This window comes from Jatropha curcas, chromosome 9 (assembly GCF_041381405.1).
Source record: "Jatropha curcas cultivar XTBG-Jc1 chromosome 9, XTBG_Jcur_1.0, whole genome shotgun sequence".
Taxonomy (NCBI): domain Eukaryota; kingdom Viridiplantae; phylum Streptophyta; class Magnoliopsida; order Malpighiales; family Euphorbiaceae; genus Jatropha; species Jatropha curcas.
The window spans coordinates 3,324,316-3,347,806 of NC_143159.1; the positions used below are offsets into that span (position 1 = coordinate 3,324,316).

The window sequence follows — 23,491 nt, forward strand, 5'->3', positions numbered from 1 at the left end:
AAACTGGATGAGGAGGATCGCTTCAACAATAACAAAAGACTTCTGCCAAATTTGAATCCGGCTGTATATAGTAAAGATATATTTACTTTCCTTAATATATTTAGTTAATAATATAGTAATTAAAATACATTAATTCTTTCATATTTTTGTCCTATATTTTCCACCTTCCTAATTAAAACTCTTTCTTCTTTTTGTCTTGTCTAAATTAATTGCTCTTCATGGCATTCTACAACACAACACTATGGAAAATTAGGTCCTTTATATTTAATTTAGCAATAAGTACGTACATGACTTTATGTATAGATTTAGGTCCAATTTCTCCACATAATACATAAAATAAATAAATTAATTACAAATATAAAATAGTTTATAAAATATATTCATATAAAAGATACTATTTTCGCCTCAAATTCTCTCTCCCTAGTTCTTGTGATCTACAATGGTAGAAGATAAGAAAGTAAAAAAGTCAAAGAGAAATCTGTTTCTGTGAAAAAAACCAAAAAACAAAGGATGCAAATCGGACGGTCAAATAAACCCAATTACGCAAAATTGTAGGACTCATATCTTAATGTGGGTCCATCAGATGCAGTGGTCCCATCCTAATAGACGAATAAAAAGGACACGACACAATCTTTTTCCTATTGGTCAGTCAGCCAGAAAAGCCCTTTCCTAGGTGACAGACAGACAGACATACGAAATCCGCCGCGTAAAGCCACTCGCTCATTCGCTCGGTCGATGAGTCTCGCATGAAATCTTGCCAAAAATGCATGCAAAGAACAGCTTTTTATAGGGCATGGAACTAGCAGTAGCACTCTGCTCTCTCTCTTTCAAGTCTCACTCTCCATATATGACTCTGAATCAAATTTTTTTTGCCCATTTTCCATTTTTATAACAATATGTTATCTACCCAATTAAATCACTCCACATTATCTTTCTTTCTGTATTAAAAATCCGATTTTATCTCCATAACTCCTCCTTCCATTATTCCATAGTAATTAAAACCCTCTTATAATTCCAAAACCCTTCAAACTCTGTTGCTCTTCTTTACCCGTTACCCACTCGTTATCTCATTCTCTGTATCTCTCTCCCTGCCTGTTATTCTTTCTTTTTGCTATCTGGATATGGGGCAGCGAGAGAAAGGTAACAGGTTCTCAATGGGAACCTCACCGTTTGAGGCTTCTTCTATCTCTCATTCAAGAAACGCCTCTCTCCGCCACCTTAATCAAACCAATCAGCGGCCTGAAACTTCTGCGCAAAACCCTTACCAAGAAACTATTGAATCTTTGTTTTCTCGCCTCAGAATGTCTAATCATAATAGCCAACCTTCCTATCCGGGTTTAGAAACTGATGTTTTTGTTGGGTCAGTTCCAGATCGTTCACACATGCGCGGTCAGTCCTTTTTTGTTCAGAGTATGGGACAAAATCTTAATAACAATGGTGTAAACCCTTGTATCTCTATGGGTTTGCAAGATTATCTGAGTTATCCAAATATATCTGGCTATAATATTGATTTCTGTGATACTTTTATATCTGATTCACTCGTTTCCAATGGACTCTCACGGGCTGATTCAAGAGGATTTTCTAGTTGTTCGACCAATGTCTTATTTCCAAAAACCCTGAATTCTCTTAGGCCAAGTTTGTATAATAGGAGCCACAGTTGGTTGCAGGAGCCTTCCAATTATTTTCCTCTGGCGTATTTAAACGGTAAGATTGTGAGATTGGCCAAGGATCAAGATGGTTGTAGATTTTTACAAAAGACTCTTGAGAGTGTAACACAAGAGGAAATTGGTATGGTATTTTCGGAGGTAATAGACTATGTGGATGATCTGATGCTGGACCCATTTGGAAATTATGTTGTACAAAAGCTTGTAGAGGTTTGTAATGAGGAACAGAGGACTCGGGTTCTGTTAACTGTGACCAAAAGTGAATTTCAGCTCGTTAGGATTTGTCTTAACTTGCATGGGTATGCACATATAATTTTGGTTCCTTAACTTATTTCAATAGGATTGATTGCAGATATGCAACTTAAAATATTTTCGGACTGTGATTTTTATATTGGACTTATATGTGTTTCTGTTTTGTGTATCTACTGTTTTATTGATTTATTTATTATTCTTTCGATAGAACTCGTGCTGTACAGAAGCTTTTGGAGCGTATTACTTCCCAACAGCAAGTCAATATAGTTATGTCAGCTTTGAGCCCCGGTGCAGTTGCATTGGCCAAGGACATGAATGGTCATCATGTAATCAAGCATTGTTTGGAGCATTTCTCTGACGAAGACAATAAGGTATTTAGGTCATCTCAATTTAGCGCCACCAAATATTAAAGATTTATATTCGATTTGTCTTATGTTTTTTATGTAAGCCCTATGTATTCACCTGAATTGCACCACCTTTTTCCATCAATAGTGGTCAATCCCCTTATTGCTTATAGTGATAATTGAATGATGAGACATGAAACAAGTGTATAGAGAGTTTTAGATCAATTTGAAATGGCAAATTTATTGTGTTCTTGGTGTTGCACTGAACTTAAATAGTGCCATTCTGATATTATAACAGTTTATTAGAGAAGATAGGCTGGGTAAGAAATGGTTGTTTATGTTCGGTTATAAGCTGTTTTAGGCCAAGGTGGTTGGTGTTTATGGAAATAGGTAACCTCTTTTAGGTAATGCAATGTCTGGTATTTTGGCATGGAAAGACTGTGATCATCATATTTAAATTGAACTTGAGGATGTTACAAATAGCATCACCTTCTTAGCACATTTTTTTCCTCTCTCTGAAATGATGGTGTTTAATTGGAATTTGATCAAATACTTTATTCTGCTTTATAAGAAATTTTTTAGCAAACTTAAATATTTAAGAATGACTTTTAATTTCTTTGAAGTGAAGATCTTTTGTCCATGTGCTTGACAAATTTGTAGAGCATTAGCATATGAAAAACTGCACCTTTGACAAGAGCACATAAAATATAACTTCTGATATATTTTGATGCTCTTATTGTTTTCCTCTCCTGTGCATTATGCTCAGTACTCTACTCATCACTTTCATCACTTAGAGGATGGGGTTGAACATGATATGAGTCCTAACTCTTATAGTCAGACAATTAGAAAAGGAAAGAGAAAAAAAAAAGTTCTGATTCTGTTTTTGGATCACCATAGCTTTCTAAGGTTCCTCCTTTTACACCTGATTCTTGATTTACTTTTGAAATCAATAAAGTTTCTTGAAATGGTTGCAGTTGATATGTGAATTTGAAGATGACTATAATTAGATTAACTCAATTTTCCTCTAGAGCTTAGCCAGGTGAACATGCCAAAAGATAGTGTCTATGACTATTGTTATAACTCTTGAAGAATGTGGTAAAACCGTTAGTCTTGGAATCCATATCCGTCTCCTCAGCTTTCTAGTTATTTCCTTGGAAAGTCTCTGGAATTGAAACTATTTATTACATTTCACATCTGTATCATTATTGTTTTTTCAATAGCTCCATTTTACTGGTTTTTACACATAAATTCTGGTTCCTGATTCCTAAGATCACTTGGTTTCTTAAGAGCCCTTTTCTTTTTTCCTTCTCCTGGTCTTGCTATACCTTGGACTTGGATAATTAAGTAGGGGAATATCAGTCTCATAAATTTTATTTATGTAGCAATCTCCTTCCTTGATAACACAGTTGTTTTACATTTTCTCAACTAGTTCTGATTGGGGTGTCTATGGCAGTATCTTCTGAACATGGTGGCGGAGAACTGCTTTGAAATTGCGACAGACAAGAGTGGATGTTGTGTACTTCAGCAATGCGTTGAATGCTCTCATGGAGAACCCCGAGATCGTCTGGTTGCTGAGATAATATTGAATGCACTACCACTAGCAGAAGATCGATATGGGTTTGTTTTAATAAAACCTAAATCATTTTCTTCTTTTTCCAAAAGGTTTCTCTGAATATTCCTATTCCTTTTCTTGTCTCCAGCAACTATGTAGTACAACATATACTGGGATTGAGGGTCTCACATATCACAGCAAATCTTCTCAGACAACTTGAAGGGAGTTATGCAGCTCTTGCCTGCAATAAGTATGGTAGTAATGTTGTGGAGAAGTTCTTGTTTGAGACGAGGGAGGAGCAATCTACACAAATTATATGGGAGTTGCTTAGGAGTTCGAATGCTTCTATGCTGTTAGTGGATCCTTTTGGAAACTATGTAATTCAGTCTGCACTTTCAGTATCCAAGGTTAGACAATTGAAACTCCCTCTTTATCTACTCACCTGTTAGGTTCAGATATCATGCTAATTTGTTGAGATGTCTTGGCTAACTATGATTTTCAATATTAAATTGAACTTCCCAAATTCAATCTGCATGAACTGATCCAAACCCTCGCGTGAACTTTCACTGTCTCTGTGTCTTATAGTATTGGAAGCATAGTTCCATGGCAAGGAACTAAGACCATTCAACAGAGGCTTTACTACTGCATAATTCTTGTGTTGGTTTAATAATAATAATCTTTTAGCGTATAAAGTATGGTTTTAAGTCAGAAATTTTGGATAGGCTTAGATCCTGTGTATTGATGTTCCATTTGTTGCAATAACAGGGAGCTGTCCTGAGAGCTTTGCTAGAACTGATTCAAATACACATTCCAAGAATGCGCAGCAACATTTATGGCAAAAAGGTGCTTGCTTGGCTTCAGAAGGAGAGGATGCTATATTTGTAGACGTACATTTTTCACGAAGCAGTACAATCCAGAAGATAAAATTCTACAACTGTAAGGACTGGACCTATAATTTTGTTGTTTTCAGTTGTTGTTTAGTCTATAACTGTTATTGTATCCTTCAGCTTGGAGGAGGTGGTTATGTACTTGTAGTTTTGTCAGTGGTAAATTTTTGAGACATAGAAAGATGCAGGGAGGTGATTGATAATCTGCATCTAAATAGGAACTAACTTGGATTTTGTGTACAATTGGGGATATACAAGTCATTTCAAAACTGTATATTGTGAGGTTATCCCACTGTTGCTTGTGATACGTTGTACACATTTATTCTATGATTATTTCATTTACTAAAGGCATTTTGATAATTTGATTATCCTGGAATTTGTATTTCACAGCGGTTTATTTCCCTACTCGATGAGAATGTATTGGAGTTTCATTGATCACCTTTACTTATCTTTTATTTAATCATACTTGAGTTTGAGATATATATTCATGAAACTTCATATAGGTAAACTTTTGATTTTAAATTAATCATTTTATAAATCAAATTCTTTTTTTTTTCTTTTACGGATTAATAATAAAATTGTTTTATAACTTAAAAATTTTAATACCTTAGTTTCAGAAGTAACTTAATGTGTGACGAATAATTATATAATAGAATGATAAACCATGTCATTATTATATGTATTGGATATTTTTGACAATCTTATTTTTATTTGGTTGATTTTCATTTCCATGTTGACAAGTATCATCATTGCACTCCATAATTACGATAATGTAACTCCACAAATTTAAGTGATTTCAACCTCAAAATTATTTTTATTAAAAAAATGTGATATTTAAAAAATAAAAAACAATATTTTGAGACATTTTGAATTCATATTAAAAAAATAAAATAAAATACTTGTAGCGGTTTATGAATATACGATAGTCCACTGGCCCAATTTATCATGTGGGCCTTTTCTCCAAAAAATCGTGTTAACTTGGCTGAGGGAGGTGAGGTAAAGAATGGAACGAAACAAAAAAAAAAATCAGCTCTTGAGGGAAGTCCGTTGTTCAGGCACGCGCGACGCATGCGATTGCTCTGATTGGTTAGTTATTCCACCGGTAGAGTGACTTTTCCATTTCTCTCAGTATCTTTGAAAGTCACGAAGGAGCTTGCTTCTTCTTCTTCTTTTCTTTGGTCCTCTTTCCCACTCTCCACTCCTCATTCGTTGACCGTAGTCTCCGCCATGGCTCAGCTGCGCGCTCTCGTAATCTTTTATCAGTTGATTCTGTTAACCTTCAACGGCGTCGTTTCTTCACCTGTCGATTTTAATAAACATCGGCCCCCGATGATAATTCCCCTCCATCTCTCAACCCCTAACATCTCCAGTCATCGGGAGGCCTTCAGCGGCGATTATAAAAGGCGGCAGCTCCAAAATTCGGTTCTTCCCAACGCCCGCATGCGCCTCTACGACGATCTCCTCTCTAACGGGTATTCTATTCTCGTGTTCGCGGTATATATATCGTAGCATGTTGTTGTTTTAGCTGACTTTTATCGATCATTTGCTTGATTCTTTTTCCAGTTACTATACGACGCGGCTATTTATTGGGACACCTCCGCAGGAATTCGCCCTTATTGTGGATACTGGCAGTACTGTGACGTATGTTCCATGTTCTACGTGTGAACACTGCGGCAAGCATCAGGTTGGTTCTGTTTCGCTTGCTACTATTCTCTGTTTTTTAATCAATGGCAATATTTGGATTATCTACTCTAATACTTTGTGATTTAGTTTGTGAAGAATCTTATGAAGTTTTTCCTAAATTCTTGTGCTGAAATTTTAGCAAAACAATTAGAAGTGATTTCAGAATTTCTATTATTTTTTATCAGAGGTGTGGAAATTTAGTTTCCTTCTTCACTCCTAGAATTTTCAGCAATTTGAATGTTATTCGCTGAATCTCCAATAATATTGGGACAGACTGGGTTGCTATTTTATTGCATTTAATTAGGGTCACTTGTTTAAGCGCTGCCACTTTTTTTTTTTTTTTTTTTTTGGTCTAGGACCCAAGGTTCCAACCAGAGTCATCTAGCACCTACAAACCCATAAAATGCAACCCAAGTTGTAACTGTGATGGCAAGGGAAAGCAATGCACTTATGAGAGAAGATATGCTGAGATGAGCTCTAGCAGCGGTGTGCTTGCTGACGATGTCATTTCTTTTGGAAATGAAAGTGAGCTCACACCTAAGCGTGCTGTGTTTGGCTGTGAAACTGTGGAAACGGGTGATCTTTTCAGCCAACGTGCTGATGGAATAATGGGGTTGGGTCGTGGTCGGCTCAGTATCGTGGATCAGCTTGTTGAGAAGGATGTTATTAGTGATTCATTTTCTTTATGTTATGGTGGTATGGATGTGGGAGGGGGAGCAATGGTTCTGGGTAGGATATCTCCTCCCTCTGAAATGGTTTTTACACATTCTGACCCTTATCGCAGGTATGAAGCACGTTTAGCATCATGGTTATTGTCTAATTTTTCTTGAGCATTGGTTTTAGTGCATCTCACACATTTACTATAGTTTTTGGATTGCAACAGTCCTTATTATAATATTGAGCTGAAGGAACTACAAGTGGCTGGGAAGCGATTGAAGTTAAACCCTAAAATCTTTGACGGAAAGCATGGAACTGTTTTGGATAGTGGAACTACATATGCTTACCTTCCAGAAGAAGCATTTCTTGCATTTGAGGATGCTGTAAGATATAATTACTCTTTGTTTGATCTTTACTTACTTTTGTTGTTTCAACAGTTAAGTTTGCAGTCTGTTAGTTTGTTCTTCATTTGCTTTCATTCTGTTTGATTATGACTATATAACGTACTCTTAATCTACCAAGTGGAGGGTTTAGACAAAGTCCTTAGCAATATGACAAGTCAAAAAAAAAAAAAAAAGAATGGCATTTTTGTTAACAATGGTGAATGAATGAACATTAATGGATTGATGTTGAATCTGCAAAACATAATATACCAACCAAATTAATCATATGATGCTTTTCATAGTTGTCATGTTGTGTTTGTGCATACCAACATTTGAAGAATTGTGGTGACATGAAAAAGAGAAGAAATTGCTTTATTCAAATGTTGCAGAACATAGCAAATGAAATTAGACATAGAAAATGGATGCACGTTTGGAGGTGTTTTATATCAGGTTTTTGTGTTATGTAACACTCTTGCAATGATATTATCTTTATACATGGTTTTACATCTATATAAAGAACCTACAATTAAGGTTTAAGATTTTTGGTTCTATTGCATTATTTTTTTCATCTTCTTATCTCTCTAGGTCTTGGTGAAACATCATTCAATACATGTTTTACTGTGTTATGAGTGATAGTTTCGCCTTTTGAGTTCCAAGGTTACGGAAGGTTAATTTCCTTTTATGAAGTCGAAACAGTTTTTCGTATTCTTCTGAGTAGACTATTTGTCCCCCTTATTTCTTACTCACATGTAACCGCTGATTGATATCATTTATGGCAACTTTCTCTTATTGGTGTTTATTTTGCATACACCTAGAATTGGTATTTTTGGTGAACTTTTTGTGCTGTTGATTGATGTTTAAATTGAAGGCTTCACACCAGGCATTAACAGCAGCTGATTGCAAAAGTGATTTGTTTCAGCATAAGATAAAGTCTGCTTCTTTTATTGTATTCTCAGCAGCTTAAGTTCTTACTTCACTGTCTATGCCTTAAACCATCTTTTAGTAGTTTTTAGGCTGGAGCATTCATTCTAATGATTTGTTACTGTATTGATGGCAGATTATGAAGGAAGTTAAATTCCTCAAACAGATCCATGGCCCTGATCCAAATTACAATGATCTTTGTTTTTCTGGTGCTGGAAGGTGTTGCCTTTCATAAGAATATAAACCATGATGTTTATCATCATCTGTTTTATATATCCTTGGACTAAAGATTTAATGAATGCTGTCTTTTTCTTTTCAATGAATGTTATTCAGGGAAGTTTCTCAACTATCAAAAATTTTTCCCGAGGTTAATATGGTATTTAGCAATGGTCAAAAGTTGTCACTGTCTCCAGAGAACTACCTTTTCCGGGTAATTTGACTAGTTATAGTTGTCGACATTTTTTTGGAACCCCACTCTCCCACAATTCATCTGTTGTCATTTCAATTTATTTCCTTTATTGACGCGGATTCTTTTTGTCTTTTTCTGCTTTATATGTCAAAGCACACAAAGGTTAATGGAGCGTATTGCTTGGGAATTTTCCAGAATGGGAAGGATCCAACTACTCTTTTAGGAGGTATAGATCATTTACAGAAATATATACTCAGACTTTATGTCATAGTATTGACAGCTACCACAGTTGAGGTCTATACTCCACCATTTGTCTATGCCAAAAGATAATCATGGTTGAGGTCTATATTCAATTGTATTTGTTAAAGCTAAAGTTAAGGTTTATTATAACCTTCAGAGTTCAGTCTCCTAGGCTGTTCTTGTCACCCAGTAAAGTGCTGTGAACATACCTCTCTCAACCCTTTTTCCTCTTGCATTGTTATCTGAGTCAGGAATTCTAGTAAGGAATACCCTTGTAACTTATGACCGGGAGAATGACAAGATTGGGTTTTGGAAAACTAATTGCTCTGAATTATGGAAGAGACTGCAAGTTCCTGGTTTGCCTGCTCCAGCACCTGTAGTTTCCCACAACAGTAATAGAAGTGCCGGAATACCTCCTAGTCAGGCACCGAGTGGATTGCCTCCAGATTTCTTTCCAGGTAGAATGAGATTTAATAATTTCCATTGCCTTAATGATGCACTTCAAATTAGAAGTTGCAGCCTAATCAATTCTTAGCTAATATCTCTGGTTATATTCTTCTTATTTCCTCTCTTCCTGTTAGACATGCTATTTTGATTTATTATAAAAAATGCTTTGCGATTGTGGGCTATGTGTCTCCTGCATTATCCAAAGAATTGACAATTTATTATTAAATTGTCTAAATCTCACTTTTATTTGATGTCAGCCAAGTATGTTGTCTTTCTTTGGAACTGAAGAAAATTGGGGGGAAAATGTAGGATATCATAGCCTTGTCTGGTCTGTATAATCTATTACAATTGGAGTTTTTGAGGCAGGTTTTGTTGTTAAAAACTCTAGCTTTTTTTTAAAAAAAATGTTGTAGAGTTCCAGACAGTGGCCCTTGTATCTGATGTGTTTCAATGTTGGCTTTTTCGCAACTTGCTAAATTACGATATGTAGAAAAACAAATCTAGCACTTCTCAGCCATAGTCCTAGTTTCTTTCAATTTCAACAATTATCCTTGTTTCTTTTCATCTTCATTTTCTATATTTTTAAAATAATTGGAAGGGTAATCATTTGGATTTGTCTTCTGGCATTGTACATTCATTTGGTCTTTTTATTATGCTTACTTTTGATGCTTTGTAATAGATGGGAGAGGATTACTATTGGCATGCACGTATACACTTGTTTTATTTCACTTGCACTCAATATGTATGGATATATGATCTATGGTGATTTTCATTATCAATTAGCTAATGAGGTAGTATTCTCTACCGTTGTCTTATTGGTACCATGTTATTTTTGGGAAGTGATGCTTAGTCGTGTCCATTGACTCAAGCATATTGATGAATGTTTAATTTTGCAGCTTATTGAATTCATAATGATCTTGCCTCCCCACATGTGATTTCAGGTGAACTCCGGATTGGAATTATAACTTTTGATATGTTGATTAGCATCAATGACTCCAATAGGAAGCCCAACTTGACAGAAGTAGCAGAGTTCATTGCCCATGATCTGGAAGTTAATAATACGCAGGTACAATTGTTATCTCGTCATGAGGTGATATAAGTTTTTTTACACCGTGCAATCAGTAGATTGCTAATCTTATTACTTTAGCCATGCAATTGGACTTATAAATATAGCCAATTAATAATTACTGTCTCCATCTAACCTGAGCAGATTAACTCGCCAACAAATGGCTGTTTACTTGAATTTTACTTGGCATTGGCAGATTCTGAATAATTATTTAATATTGATCCATTTCCTTTTTTTTTGTTTCAGGTTCATATGTTGAATTTCACCTCAAAAGGAAATAATTACCTTGTTAGATGGGGCATCTTTCCTGCTGGGTCTGCTGAATACATTTCAAATACCACAGCAATGGTAATCATGCCCTTGTGAGATCATAGTTATTGACTTATTGTACATGCAACTGAATCCTTTCCCATCTGTAGATCAGAGTGTTGCAATTAATGCTTGTTTATTTGTTGCACGCAGAACATAATTCTGCAGTTGAAGGATCATCGATTGCAGTTTCCTGAGAGATTTGGGAGCTATGAGTTGGTTGAATGGAAAATTGAGCCTCAAAGAAAGCCGTAAGTCGTGTTCTTTTTTAATTTGTTTGTAGTTTACACCCAAATTCTAAGTTTGAAATTGCTTCTATGCTGAAAATAAACATCTTTTTGTCTTGAGAGCTAGGACTTCTAGTACTCTTCTATAGGCTTATACATTCTTTTTGAACTGTTTCATGCATATTTGATTGCTCTGGTGCATTGCAGGACATGGTGGCAGAAACACTTTCTGGCAGTGTCTGTTGGAGTTGTGGCTACCCTGCTTGTTAGTTTATCAAGTATTGGCATATGGATGGTCTGGAGAAATAGACGAGGAGCACTTGGCAGTTACGAGCCTGTTAGTGCTGTTGGTGCCGCTGGGGCCGAGCAAGAGCTGCAGCCAGTATAATGTCATTATTTTATGGGGCTATATGTATAGCATACACCTAAATTCTAACTAATTTTAGCTGCTGATAATTTTTGAGGTGCTTAAATCTGCTGCATCTGTTGTTGTAAAATGAATAGAATTAAAGAGAAAAAAGAAAAGTTAAAATAGAGTGCTAAGGTCCTCATTTTTCTGGATGTTCTGGTTGTGGATACATTGCCTTGTACTATAGACATTGATGAAACATATACCTAAAGAGAAATGCAACATGCAATATCAGAGTCTAATATTTGAATTAAAGCTAATTTTAATTCAATTGCGTAACTGATTCTCTTAGAAGCTACATAATTACTGTGGTAAGCTATAATGGGATATAATATAAAGTAAAATTACTTTATAGTTTTTTTTTTTAATCAAACATTTTTAGTATAGTTTTTATACTAAAAATTACTTCTTTAAGCTGAATCGATCAATATTATCAACCTCAGTTTATAAAGCGTGCAATGCAGTTTAGTTTTTGTATTTCGTTAGAAGTTTAATTTGATCTAAATTAATTTTGTGACATAACATAAATTTTGATTTCGTAATCTTAAAACTTTTTTTTATTAAATAAAATTAATATACTGTAGAAAATAAGGATAATAAAATGATGAATAATTTTCTCATACTTGATAAACAAACAAGTGAAATTAAAGAACAGAAAAAAAAAAAGCTGAGTTGGAAGATTTCATTTCTGTTTTTTTTTTTTTTAATCTTTTCTTTTGCTTTACTTAACACACTGGAACTGGGCCAATGGTCATCAGCACCAAAACAGAAAGTGATGATGGCAAAATCACGTGGCACGAATCGGACGGGTTTCATAAAGAGGTCGTGGGACCCCAAAATCAAAATGGGTGTTACGTCATTCTACACTCCACATGAACCTGCCTCAGTCAACCTTAAGTCCTCCGATCTCAACAACTATTCAACCAAAACGCGTTTTTGACTCTTTGTAACTTTGTCTTCTCTACATGCTACTTGACAGTTTTTAACTTTCCATAAAAATTAAAAAATAATTAAATGCTTTTAATTCCATAACAAATAAGGATGATTGATTGAATTATTTTTAATTAATATTTATTTAATTAAAATAAAGTTTAATCGAAATATATAAAAAAGAATAAAAATTGAAATAAAATAATTAATACACTCTGATATACAACCAACAAATATTAACTTATAATTATTAATATTTCGTCATCACATAGTGCACTATTAGACAGAGCTAGAACAAAAAACAAACCGTCCACTTCCATTAAAACAACAATGAAGTAGAAGATCAACTTACACCCTCCATTTTTCAACATATATATAATATGATAAATGCACCTCTACAATCATGTAATAATTTAACTATATGCATTCTCATTAATTCTTTATTACACGAAATATAATGAACCAGCGATCAAAGTTGGTGAAGGGCAAATAATTTTTCAAGGGCACTTGGGCTTGCCCTTAGAGTTCTTGTAGTCCCTGTAACAAGGGCACTCGTGCTTGTTTCCATAAGTACCAGAAGGCACACACTTGCACTTTTCACAGCATATTCCACAGTACTTCAAGCACCGATCTTTTACTCCTGCATTTGCACACCTCGCTCCACATTTTGAGTCACAGAAAGCTGTCCAAAAATTAATTAAAACTATTTGATTAAACGAATAAACCCTTTAAAACGAAGAAAAGAAAGTGCATAAAAATATAGCTAACTGTATTAATCTGCACCTGAACCAGCTTTTGTAAGCTCAAAGAAAGAGGAAGTGAGAAGAAGAGACACAAGCAAAAAGGCTGCAAAGACTGGCTTCATCTTCTGTAATGGAATTTCTTGACTGAGAGTTGGTAGATGATGAGTATGGTGGAGATAGAAGGTGGAAGGAGGTATTTATAGTGCCAAAAAGAGTAGGTGAATGGTTAGGAATTAATGTGCTTCTCCCTGTTCCCTATAAGAAGAAATAAATAAATATCAAGGTATCAACTGTAGATCACAGACTGTCATGTGACTTTGGTGAAAGAGGCAGTGCATAGCTAGGGCAAGCAAATGGTTTAATTCTCATAATTTGATTTTAATAATACAAATTAAAATAATTAAATTGGATCAAATAATATACGTATTTTCCCCTCAAAAAATATATATGTATTTAAACTAAAATATGTTTTTACAAAATTTTGGTTGATTTTTTTTTTAATTTTTAATATCTCAATTTGATTTGATTCTATTTTTCATAAAATTTAATTCTATTTTATTTTTTTATGAAGTTTAGCTTATTTAATTTATAAAAAAAAAAATTTAAAAACAAACCAACTGAATTAATACAATATTTACTCAGTTGATTCTTCCTTATTCTATTTTCTAAATACATTGGATCTATCATTACTTTGGTGGCATCCATTTCTCTTTCTTAGTAATGAAAAGTGTTACGTGAAGCAAAATTTGTCTAATATTACTTCACTTCAGTATTGTAGAGGTTACACGAAGCTTCCTTGTCATCTTTCTGCTTTTCCGATGGGCCAATTAACACATCAGCATAGTTTTCTCTTCTTCCTTTTTTTTATTATTTATTTATTTATTTATTTTTTTTTTTGCAAAAGTGTTTTTATTAGAATTAAAAATTTCATACAAATTATTTTTATAAAACATTTTAAAGGTTTTGCTCTTAATATTTTATATAAAAAAATTAAAAAAAAAAAACCCTCAATTATTAATTTAACTTCATTAATTGAAGGAGATGTGAATAAAGCGTAGAAGTTTCTCCATCTTTAAGCAGTGTTCATCGAGAGCTGTAATAAAAAGAAAAGCTCTGCTTTTCCTATTCTTGATGGATAACAACTTGGCAGCAATTATGTCTTCTTTGTCTATGTGTACTACTCTCGAAACTAGCTATTAAGCATTTTATTAGTTATTTATTTTTCTTTTTTTTCTTCTTTCCAAAAATTATGTATTTAATCATTTACTCCTCAGCCTACCACACGAAACTAGTAAATTTTATTTGTAGCGTCGATAGCTTAAATTTAGAGACATGCTCAATACCTAAGTATTTAAATATGTCCATAAGTCATTTTAGATTGAAAAATATTAGCATTTGTTATCATCGTTCAACAGTCGGTATCATAATCCTATGTGATAGATAAGATTTACCGTTAATGAATTGCCCATTAAAAAATATTTATGTATGCTGAAAATTAGTTATGAAATATGATATCAGAGTTGATAGCCAATTTTATTGAGAAGTAAGTTTATAATTATTACATTTACCAGAAAAAGAAATTAATAGTATATTGATTTATTAGATTTAAGAAACTTTAATGAATGGATATATATAGAAGAACATGGTTGGATTTTTGCTTGTCCAGTGGTTGAGGCACGGGTGGGAGAAAATTTCACCTAAAAGAGAATATATATATATATATATATAATTGGTTGGAACTGTAAAGCTGAAAAGATGCCTTCTTGTTCTGGTCCTCATGCCATGGCCATTCCAATGCTAAACCAATGACCCACGTACCAACACATTAATTGTGTTGGTTCTATGATTAGTAACTCCATGCTTCTATAATCATTTACACCCCTAGCAAATGCTAAATCCCAACCAACAAGTGCAAAGATTTTAACTATGTTACATTATTTTGGTGTATGCTGCATGAAAACGAAAGATGTAAAAAATGCGTAAATCATACCCGGAAGTGATATTTGAAATATATTTTATATGGAGACATAGTATTTTATATAGAGAAATAGACACAGTAATCGTTTATGAAAGACGGAAACGCATGTAGCTAGAAGTTTCCGTATATCACATAGATTTTGGAGATTCTCTCGTCTTTATATTATTTTTTGCTGATTTAAATAAATAATATTTTTTTTAGAAAAAAAAAAAATCACTCCTATTTAAATTTCTAGGATTTTTGGCTTCCTTTTGCTTTAGGCATATGTCCAGAGTGATTTTTTTTTTTTTTTTTTTTTTTTACTATGATTTTTTTTTTCTTTTTTGCTTGCAATCTGTTGCTCTATACGGTGATTTTTTACGCTGTTAGTAGCAATTACAATAATTTTTAAAGCCCATTATCAGAAACAGAATAATTTATTATAAAGCCCATTAAGAGAAGCATACAAATTTAAATTAAATACTTACATAGTTAGAATCGAAGGCATCACCCCTTACCCAGTTGTAAGGGATCATTTGCTCCCATTATGATTCATTTTGTAACTGAAGTAAAACTGAAGAGCTGTTTGTTTCTATTGTTTGGAGATCTCCAATTGCTAAACTTGGATTTGTGGGCCTTTCTGTTTCTGAATTGGGATTTGATGGGTTTTAGATCTATACATGCTCCCGTGGCCCAAAATAGGTGACCCGCCACAACATGTTTGCGTGGAAAATAATTAACAGTTGGGCCATCCAAAACAAAAAATAGATTTCTGTTTAGGCCCTGAATAAGAGAATGGACTGGTCCTGTAGGTTGTTTAAGTTATTTGTGCAAGAAGTACAGACAAACTGAAACCCTACAAAGTCCGTACAGACGACGGTGTCGTGGACTTTCCATTGGGATAGTCAAGTACCCGCGCGGTCGTCCAAACTCCAAACGACCACGAATGGAAGTAAAAGAAATAATATAAGGAGTTATGATGTCGTTTAAGTAAAAGTAAAAAATATGGGAGCAATATGGCATTGTTTTAGGAAAGACAAAAAAGCGTGTAATCCTTGTCCGGTGAGATGTTCATAGAACTTCTGTATAAACAGAAGTTCTGTTTATACATCCTATTTTTTTTATTGAATAGAATCATCTCGATTCTACGAGAATTTTTATGAAAGCCTTTCATTTCAGTTCGCTAAATTGTCTCTTGCCTACCTATGGATTCAGCAGTAGTTTGAAAGGTTGACCTATTTGGGAATCTCCGGATTTACGCTTATTTTCAACTCTTCAAAGCATTTCGTCGCTTACTACGCCCTTCCTCATCTCTGGGTGCCTAGGTATCTACCGTAAGCCTTTCCTAGTTTTAACCTCGCCCTTATAAACGATGGAGTCTAATGGAAACGGGACTTTTAATGCTAAACGACAAGGAAAGATGATAGAAAATGACAAGACACCCAGATTAGGTATGATAAGTCTAAAGACAATAAAAGTCATATCCAAATTCTAAGACCAATCTTTTAACTACTTTTCTGTGGGCATTACATAAATTAAAGTTATTTTTGTGCAATTAGTCTATACTCTATAGATAAGGTGGTGGCTTTTCGTATGTCTTTAGTCTAAAGTCAGCCCACCACAAGGTTTGAACTAGCGTTTTAGGCCTAACGACGTCTTTTTTGTTCCCCACTATCCACCTAAACTATTGTTACCCTTATATATATATACAATGGTAAAAAAAAGCAATGGTAAAAAAAAAAAGCAAGATCACCATTTTGGTTGGTTTAGATGAGTCAACCTATCAAAATTTTTTTAATCCTGCTAATTAGTTTAGTGAAGAGAGAAGAAAGAGAGGAAAAGGAAGTAATCAAAGAAGAAGAAAAAAAAAAAGATAGCTTAAGCTTAAAGATAACAAGAAAGCAATCTAGCTATTTTGTGTAGGTGTTCATTAACTTGTCTCTGACAACTCACTTGTAGATTTAAATCAATGGCATTAGAAGTTTATGTGTACATGACTAACCAATATGATAGTTCTTTTTTTTTTCAATTTATTAAAATTTAATAAACAAAAAGGGGATACCAAGAGAATTGATTGTGATATTTTAGTCTACTTACAAAATTACAATCAACTTATGGATTATATAAATTTTAAGTTTGTCTCACTGAAAAAGAGAGCTAACAAAATTGCAATTTTCTAATGGAAAAATAAAAGGATTATCCAGATAAATTAAGACAAAAGAAAATTGAGCAAAAACCTCATATAAACAAATAATTATAGTTTGTGGATGATTCGAGGAAGGAAAGAACAAAGGTGCCAAAGAACCAATGGCAGTGAGAAAAAGGGCCCACACGCACACCAATGATAAAAGGAAGGACCCAAATTATAATTTGTCATCTTGTTGTATGTATAGTTGGTATTGCATGGAAGCTATTAAGGATGAGGACAGAAACGATGAGAATATATAATCCAAGGGCCGGGATTTGATATCGAGAAACTGAGATACTTTACATCGAATATCACGTTGGCAGAAACGGAGAAAGAAACAGATGGATTTGGTATCAAAATAATTAGATCTCGAGATGTTTTTTTATCCGCTGGATCATATGACATGTGATATGATGCCGTTTTGATTCTTTTGAATGTGTTGTTAGTACTGGAGAGTCTCCTGACCTTGACTTTGCCTCTCTTCTGTCTGTAACTCTTCATACTTCATAGATTCCTAGGTTCATATCCATTTACCTACTAAACATGCTTAGCCATAGCCTCTAACTAATCTTAAATACCTACTAAACATGCTTAGCCATAGCCTCTAACTAATCTAATTTAACATTAGTTTAACAATATGCTGGATTTCCCTCTTTTTTTTTTTTTTTTTTATCGTTCAATTATAATCTTAATACATTTATTTTGTTTATTAATTATATTAACGGAGAAGTTAATTTTTTTTAATTGAATTGCCATGATGTTTTTTCTTTATCTTTCAGCTTTCATCTTATTCAAAATCCTTCCCCTAGCTTATTCTAAATTATTCTATTACTAGTTTTTGTATTTCTCTTTTTTACTTGGAAAAACGAGGGTTAAAAGTTAATTTGAAAATTTATAAAATCAATTTCTATTTTTTAAACAGTTGCATATTACTTTACTATGTTATTTTATTGCTTGCCGTTGGCATATTACGATATAAGTAAATAATAAGTAAACCCTCAATAAATAAATTCAATAAACAAAGTTTCTAAGGTTTAAATGTTTGTAATTCTGTGAAACTAATAATTTTTTAAAAAAAAAATTGTTTTTGTTTTCAATTATTGAACCCTCAATCTGTATTAATGTCATTCAATTCAATTATTTTTCCAAATGATTTATAAAAGTTGAAACTTGAAACAGTAATATTCACATACAATAATGCGAGGAATTGCCATTTAGGTATAGTATCTTACATTAATGAGGATACTTTCAAATGGTTAATTGCAGGAGAGGAGTTACTATTAATAATGCAAATTATTACACTTATTCGTTTTTAAAGCAATCATGGTTAGGGGAGGGCAGTACCAGTACCCCTATACAAACTCCAAACCAATAGATATATATTATATAATATAATGTATAAAATGTTTATGCGTCGTACGAGTTGTCCCCATTAATAACAATAATGTCACTATGACTTGTGAGCCTGTGCCTGTGACCCTATCTTGTTCTCTCTATGCAATATTCAAACCAAAAAAAATATAATTTAATCAGGAAAATGAAGCCTATACTATTATACCTGCCGTGATTGGAGACGCTGATTTAGCTTCCGCACAGCAAATGCCAAACTCCAAAACTCCAAACGGGTCCGTCTGAATATAGCTAAAGGACGGGTTGGAGAAAAAAGGTCTATTAGCCTATTCATCTATTTGTATCCAAGCACAGGCCATGACTCATGTGGTTGCCTAATTGGTGCTGAGGACCCCATTCCATATGCTATGGTTGGCGGTTCTTTTCTGGTTATACCAGACATTTTGTTCAGCAGCAAACTCCAATATCTAAATCTCATATATATATATATATATATATATATATATTTCTTTTGATTTAATTATTGTGACCTCCTCAGATCAGATGCACTGGGAAATTCTTTGAATGGACCGACAAATTTGAACCACCGGGTTTGTTTTTGTATCATTGTCGATGTTAGACGCCCTCTAAATCCCCAGCAAGTCAATAACTTTAAATAGATACTAACAACGAATTTCTTTAGCCAACAACCTCGGAGAGTCAATTCGATCCATGAAAATATATTTATAAGTAGACATTACAAGAATTTCGAAAACAATTTAGTCTTATAATCAAGAAGGGTAAGGATATTCACCTGGAAATTTTTTAAAAAATTGTGTATTTTTTTAAAATACATTAGATGAGTGAATAATTAAAATAAATTCAATATATAAATTTACTCATAAAAAATCGCAGATGCTATAAGATTTTTCTGTAAAGTCATTAAAATATATTAGATCGGAAAATATTACTGAATGTGGGCAAGCTTACTTGACAAACAATGGTAGAAAGCATAACACAAGTTACCGAGATTAATATTTGTATTTTATCACTCGCGTGCTTAGCATGCTGATTACTGATTATCATAATTGATGCTTATTAAACCAAAGCTTTATCTTGTTTTTTATATTTTATTTTTTAAATTATTTTTCTGACCGTATCCCACGACACTTGACCGTTGCAAACGGCGCTAATTTCCTGGACTAGAACCGTTTCATAGAAAAATTCGCCGTCTCATTTTCCGTCAGGATCAGAAAGGATCATCAGGTCCAGGAGTGCTTGTCCTTTTGTCGCAGTCCTAAAGCAAAAGCTACGAAAAAAACCAACCAACCAAACAGAAATAACAAAATAAAAAGAAAGAAATAAGACTCAGACTCTGGTTTTTTAGTAAACAAAATCCTCACTATAAGCTTTCAGCTTTACTGTCTCGCGGCAAATAATATTTCAGTATTTTATTAAACGCCATTCCTTTCTCTCCCTGTTGATTTTCACTTTCCTCTTAGTTCTGCTCTCTCTCAGACCACTTGCATTCCGGGAGTAAGTGGCAGAGTAGTAAAATGGAGAGGAAACAGGGGTTCTTCTCGGCGCTAAAAGAGGAAGTAGTTAGGGGTTTATCTCCGGCAAGGTCAAGAGCGAAGAGTCCGGCGAGGAGTGCGTCTCCAATGTCAAGTTTGTTAAGGAGAAGGAAGGGACGGGGCCACTACGTGGCGCAACCGGAGCCTTTGATTATAGCGAGATCGGGGAGCTTGAGGCCGGTCGAAGCTTTATCACCGTTGAAGGAGGGGCCGGATCAAGACGATGGTGGAGATTCGAGGATGGAAGGAAGGTGGGGCCACTGGATGAAGGGACAACTCTCCAGAACACCGTCCGTTGCTTCGCCGAATGCGTGCAAGCGATCCGATCTGAGGTTGCTGTTGGGCGTACTGGGTGCTCCGCTTGCTCCTGTGCACGTTAGCAGTGCTGAGCCTTTGCCTCACCTTAGTATAAAAGATACTCCAATTGTTAGTCCTTTGCTTTATCTCTTTAAAATGCTGCATTTTATGGGTTATCTTAGTTTAATATGATTCTTGTTTACATACACATTGATTAATTGTATGTTCTTAATTTTAAAGTTTTTGTTCAGGTTTCGTTCTTTAATTTTGTTTTTGGCTATTTGTTAAATTATAAGTCTAAAAAAGCTTTTTGACAAAACTTGGTAGAGTAATGCAATGCTTTACTATTGTTAAGTTGCTCTATTCTTGTCCATGTTAATTCCTTGATCACATTAAAAAAATATCAAAATGGCTTTGTCTTCAAGCTTGTTTAGGAGCAAAACTTCTATTTCTTTGTTCTTTTTAGCTCATTATTGTTATAGAATGGTATTATTTACTGGTCTGAATGTTCTTCCTGTTTTAGTCTTCCTTGAATGCCTTTTGCTGATAACTAACAGAAACAGAGACTGTTGCAGGAAACTTCGTCTGCTCAGTACATATTGCAGCAATACACAGCAGCTTCAGGAGGGCAAAGAGTTCAAAATTCCATCTACAATGCTTACGCCATGGGAAAGGTGAAGATGATAGCTTCTGAGTTTGAAACAGCAAACAAGGTCACGCGGAATAAGAATTCCTCCAAAGCTGCTGAGTCTGGTGGGTTTGTCCTGTGGCAAATGAATCCAGACATGTGGTATGTGGAGCTTGCACTGGGTGGCAGCAAGGTCCATGCTGGCTGCAACGGAAAGCTAGTGTGGAGGCACACACCCTGGCTTGGTGCACATGCTGCAAAAGGCCCAGTTAGACCATTGCGCCGGGCACTCCAGGTGAAGCTGCTTTTCCTCTCTTGTTCAATTTAGTACTCACTATGCACTGTCCTTTTACTTAATTGTCTTTATTTTCTTTGTAGGGTCTCGACCCAAGAACAACTGCAAGCATGTTTACCAATGCAAGATGCATTGGAGAGAAGAAAATAAATGGAGATGATTGCTTTATCCTCAAGATATGTGCTGATCCTGCTACTCTGAAGGCTAGGAGTGAAGGACCGGCTGAGATCATAAGGCATGTCTTGTTTGGATACTTCAGTCAGAAAACTGGGCTTCTTCTTCATATAGAGGACTCCCATTTGACCCGCATTCAAAATAACGGAGGAGATGCTGTGTACTGGGAGACCACTATCAATTCTTTCCTTGATGACTATAGACCTGTGGATGGTGTGATGATTGCTCATTCAGGGCGTTCCGTAGTAACCCTTTTCCGGTTTGGAGATACAGCAATGAGCCACACCCGGACCAGAATGGAAGAAGCATGGGCGATTGAGGAAGTAGCATTCAACGTCCCAGGTCTGTCAATGGATTGTTTTATACCTCCTGCCGAATTAAGATTTGCTTCTATTAGCGAAACCTGTGAGCTTCCTCAGAGTCAGAGGGTAAAACCTGCCATGGCATCTGCAGCATATCGTGCCAAAGTTGCTGCATTGGATAGATCTCGGGATAATGTTGTTAGCAATAACACCATGTGGAATACAGATGTTTAGGAAATGGAAAGGGCATTTGGCATGTTATTGCACAGCTAGGGTAGGTGTCTAGCTTACTGGACCAACCAATTAGGAGGTGAACTGGTAAAGGCCGTAGCATAGTTGTTTGAAAAGTTTTGGCATTGAATCAATGTCTCTTTGAATTTGTAAATAGAGCACAGTTAATTGCATATTTTTCTCAGGTTCTGTGTTGAATACTTTGTATTCTCCAAGGAAGACTTCCAGTATGGACTCAGAGCTTGGGTTTATAGTGGGTGATAGAGCTAACAGAGGTTTGTTTCTCCACTTACCCTGTTGCATAGATGTCTTCGTTAGTGATATCTGAAGTTCATCTCTTGTAAGGTTTTATCATCTACGAAAGCTATTCAAGTGTAGTAAATTCAATATTTGCTGTTTTTCACAAGTTCATCCTTTGAAGGCAAGTTGACAGTAAAAAGATGCTCCCGTTGTTTCTTTAAAACTCAGATTCAAGAATTTTCTCCGTTTCGCTTTCTTCTTCACAGAAAATGAAAGTTTGATTGAATATTTAGAAGCTTCTTATAAGTGAAAGTATAGTTATTGCAAAAATTGCGGAGAGGGACAGGTCAAAAGTTTAGGCAGAGTAGGCACACCTAGAATTCTTTATTGCGGTCATTTTCTCTTGTATGTAAAATGTGAAACATTCACATACCTTGGACAGTGAGGAGGACCCATACGTAGGAAAGTTAGGGATGACCGATCGACGAAGGATTTGCAGTTGCTGCTTCTTGACTTGTCTTTCTCCTTTTCTTCATTGTATTTCTCACCGTCTGATGAGGTTTGAAGATACCATCCACTGGTTGAAAAATTTCCATCTATATCCTCTTCTCTACGGTAACATAAAAAAGGAATAAAAACCGAATTGTAACCTTTCATAATGAACTAATAGTAACTAACCACGCCACCAAGGAAAAGAAGTAGGGCTGGGCCAATTTGGGATCATGCAAAACCAAGTTGGGCCTTTATATTGAGCCATGGATACAAAATCTTCACTGTTTTTCTGTTCGTTAGGACAGGAAGACAATTGTATTCTGTTTCATGAGCCCAAAGCCCAAACCAAACAGCCCCAAGGGGCGGAAAACAGAAAGAAAAAGAACGATCATCACAAAATTGAAAATCACAGCATGAAACGTTAGCTCTTGGATAATGATACAACTCCTTGTCATTGGGAAAGCAGCCAGTGATCGAATGTCTCTCTCGCAATTTAGGAGGTCAGAACTTCAAATGTATATCTTATAGAAACATTCTGCTAAAGGGATATAATAATATAAATAGAACCTAGACCTTGAATCCATGTAGGGTTCACCATGCTTATATGCAAGAGTGAATTAATCGAAGCTTCCTTATAATAAAGAAATCTCTTTAAACTTTC

General features: G+C 34.8%; 4 protein-coding genes across 4 annotated transcripts; 3 read left to right on the forward strand and 1 right to left on the reverse strand.

Moving 5' to 3' along the window:
• Positions 1-735: 735 nt before the first annotated feature.
• LOC149493454 (pumilio homolog 12-like) lies at positions 736-5,059 on the forward strand. The gene is made up of 5 exons (XM_089725638.1): positions 736-1,963; positions 2,125-2,287; positions 3,714-3,877; positions 3,961-4,219; positions 4,578-5,059. Exons 1-5 carry the CDS (start codon positions 1,122-1,124, stop codon positions 4,695-4,697), a joined length of 1,548 nt encoding a protein of 515 aa, XP_089581764.1. The 5' UTR covers positions 736-1,121; the 3' UTR covers positions 4,698-5,059.
• Positions 5,060-5,733: 674 nt separating this feature from the next.
• On the forward strand, positions 5,734-11,729 carry LOC149493455 (Eukaryotic aspartyl protease family protein). Its single transcript, XM_089726092.1, has 12 exons — positions 5,734-6,171; positions 6,263-6,383; positions 6,739-7,166; positions 7,266-7,422; positions 8,480-8,562; positions 8,677-8,773; positions 8,906-8,978; positions 9,244-9,450; positions 10,381-10,505; positions 10,752-10,853; positions 10,968-11,065; positions 11,249-11,729. The coding sequence occupies exons 1-12, from the start codon at positions 5,927-5,929 to the stop codon at positions 11,427-11,429; spliced, it is 1,917 nt and encodes a 638-aa protein (XP_089582218.1). The 5' UTR covers positions 5,734-5,926; the 3' UTR covers positions 11,430-11,729.
• An 872-nt stretch (positions 11,730-12,601) lies between these two features.
• LOC149493456 (peamaclein-like) lies at positions 12,602-13,326 on the reverse strand. The gene is made up of 2 exons (XM_089725660.1): positions 13,164-13,326; positions 12,602-13,062 (listed from the first exon to the last, which is right to left on the reverse strand). Exons 1-2 carry the CDS (start codon positions 13,243-13,245, stop codon positions 12,878-12,880), a joined length of 267 nt encoding a protein of 88 aa, XP_089581786.1. The 5' UTR covers positions 13,246-13,326; the 3' UTR covers positions 12,602-12,877.
• Positions 13,327-19,918: 6,592 nt separating this feature from the next.
• Positions 19,919-22,504, forward strand: LOC149493457 (uncharacterized). The gene is made up of 3 exons (XM_089726087.1): positions 19,919-20,597; positions 21,044-21,391; positions 21,475-22,504. The coding sequence occupies exons 1-3, from the start codon at positions 20,154-20,156 to the stop codon at positions 22,099-22,101; spliced, it is 1,419 nt and encodes a 472-aa protein (XP_089582213.1). The 5' UTR covers positions 19,919-20,153; the 3' UTR covers positions 22,102-22,504.
• Positions 22,505-23,491: the final 987 nt, after the last annotated feature.

Excerpts from the sequence above, each read along its gene's own strand:
- LOC149493454 (XM_089725638.1), top strand. The coding sequence starts at position 1,122 with ATGGGGCAGCGAGAGAAAGGTAACAGGTTCTCAATGGGAACCTCACCG. Across the intron at positions 2,288-3,713 it reads TCTCTGACGAAGACAATAAG|TATCTTCTGAACATGGTGGC; the intron begins GTATTTAGGTCA and ends TGTCTATGGCAG. Across the intron at positions 4,220-4,577 it reads CTGCACTTTCAGTATCCAAG|GGAGCTGTCCTGAGAGCTTT; the intron begins GTTAGACAATTG and ends TTGCAATAACAG.
- LOC149493455 (XM_089726092.1), top strand. The coding sequence starts at position 5,927 with ATGGCTCAGCTGCGCGCTCTCGTAATCTTTTATCAGTTGATTCTGTTA. Across the intron at positions 6,384-6,738 it reads AACACTGCGGCAAGCATCAG|GACCCAAGGTTCCAACCAGA; the intron begins GTTGGTTCTGTT and ends TTTTTGGTCTAG. Across the intron at positions 8,979-9,243 it reads TCCAACTACTCTTTTAGGAG|GAATTCTAGTAAGGAATACC; the intron begins GTATAGATCATT and ends TATCTGAGTCAG.
- LOC149493456 (XM_089725660.1), bottom strand. The coding sequence starts at position 13,245 with ATGAAGCCAGTCTTTGCAGCCTTTTTGCTTGTGTCTCTTCTTCTCACT. Across the intron at positions 13,063-13,163 it reads GCTTACAAAAGCTGGTTCAG|CTTTCTGTGACTCAAAATGT; the intron begins GTGCAGATTAAT and ends ATTTTTGGACAG.
- LOC149493457 (XM_089726087.1), top strand. The coding sequence starts at position 20,154 with ATGGAGAGGAAACAGGGGTTCTTCTCGGCGCTAAAAGAGGAAGTAGTT. Across the intron at positions 20,598-21,043 it reads GTATAAAAGATACTCCAATT|GAAACTTCGTCTGCTCAGTA; the intron begins GTTAGTCCTTTG and ends AGACTGTTGCAG. Across the intron at positions 21,392-21,474 it reads CATTGCGCCGGGCACTCCAG|GGTCTCGACCCAAGAACAAC; the intron begins GTGAAGCTGCTT and ends TTTTCTTTGTAG.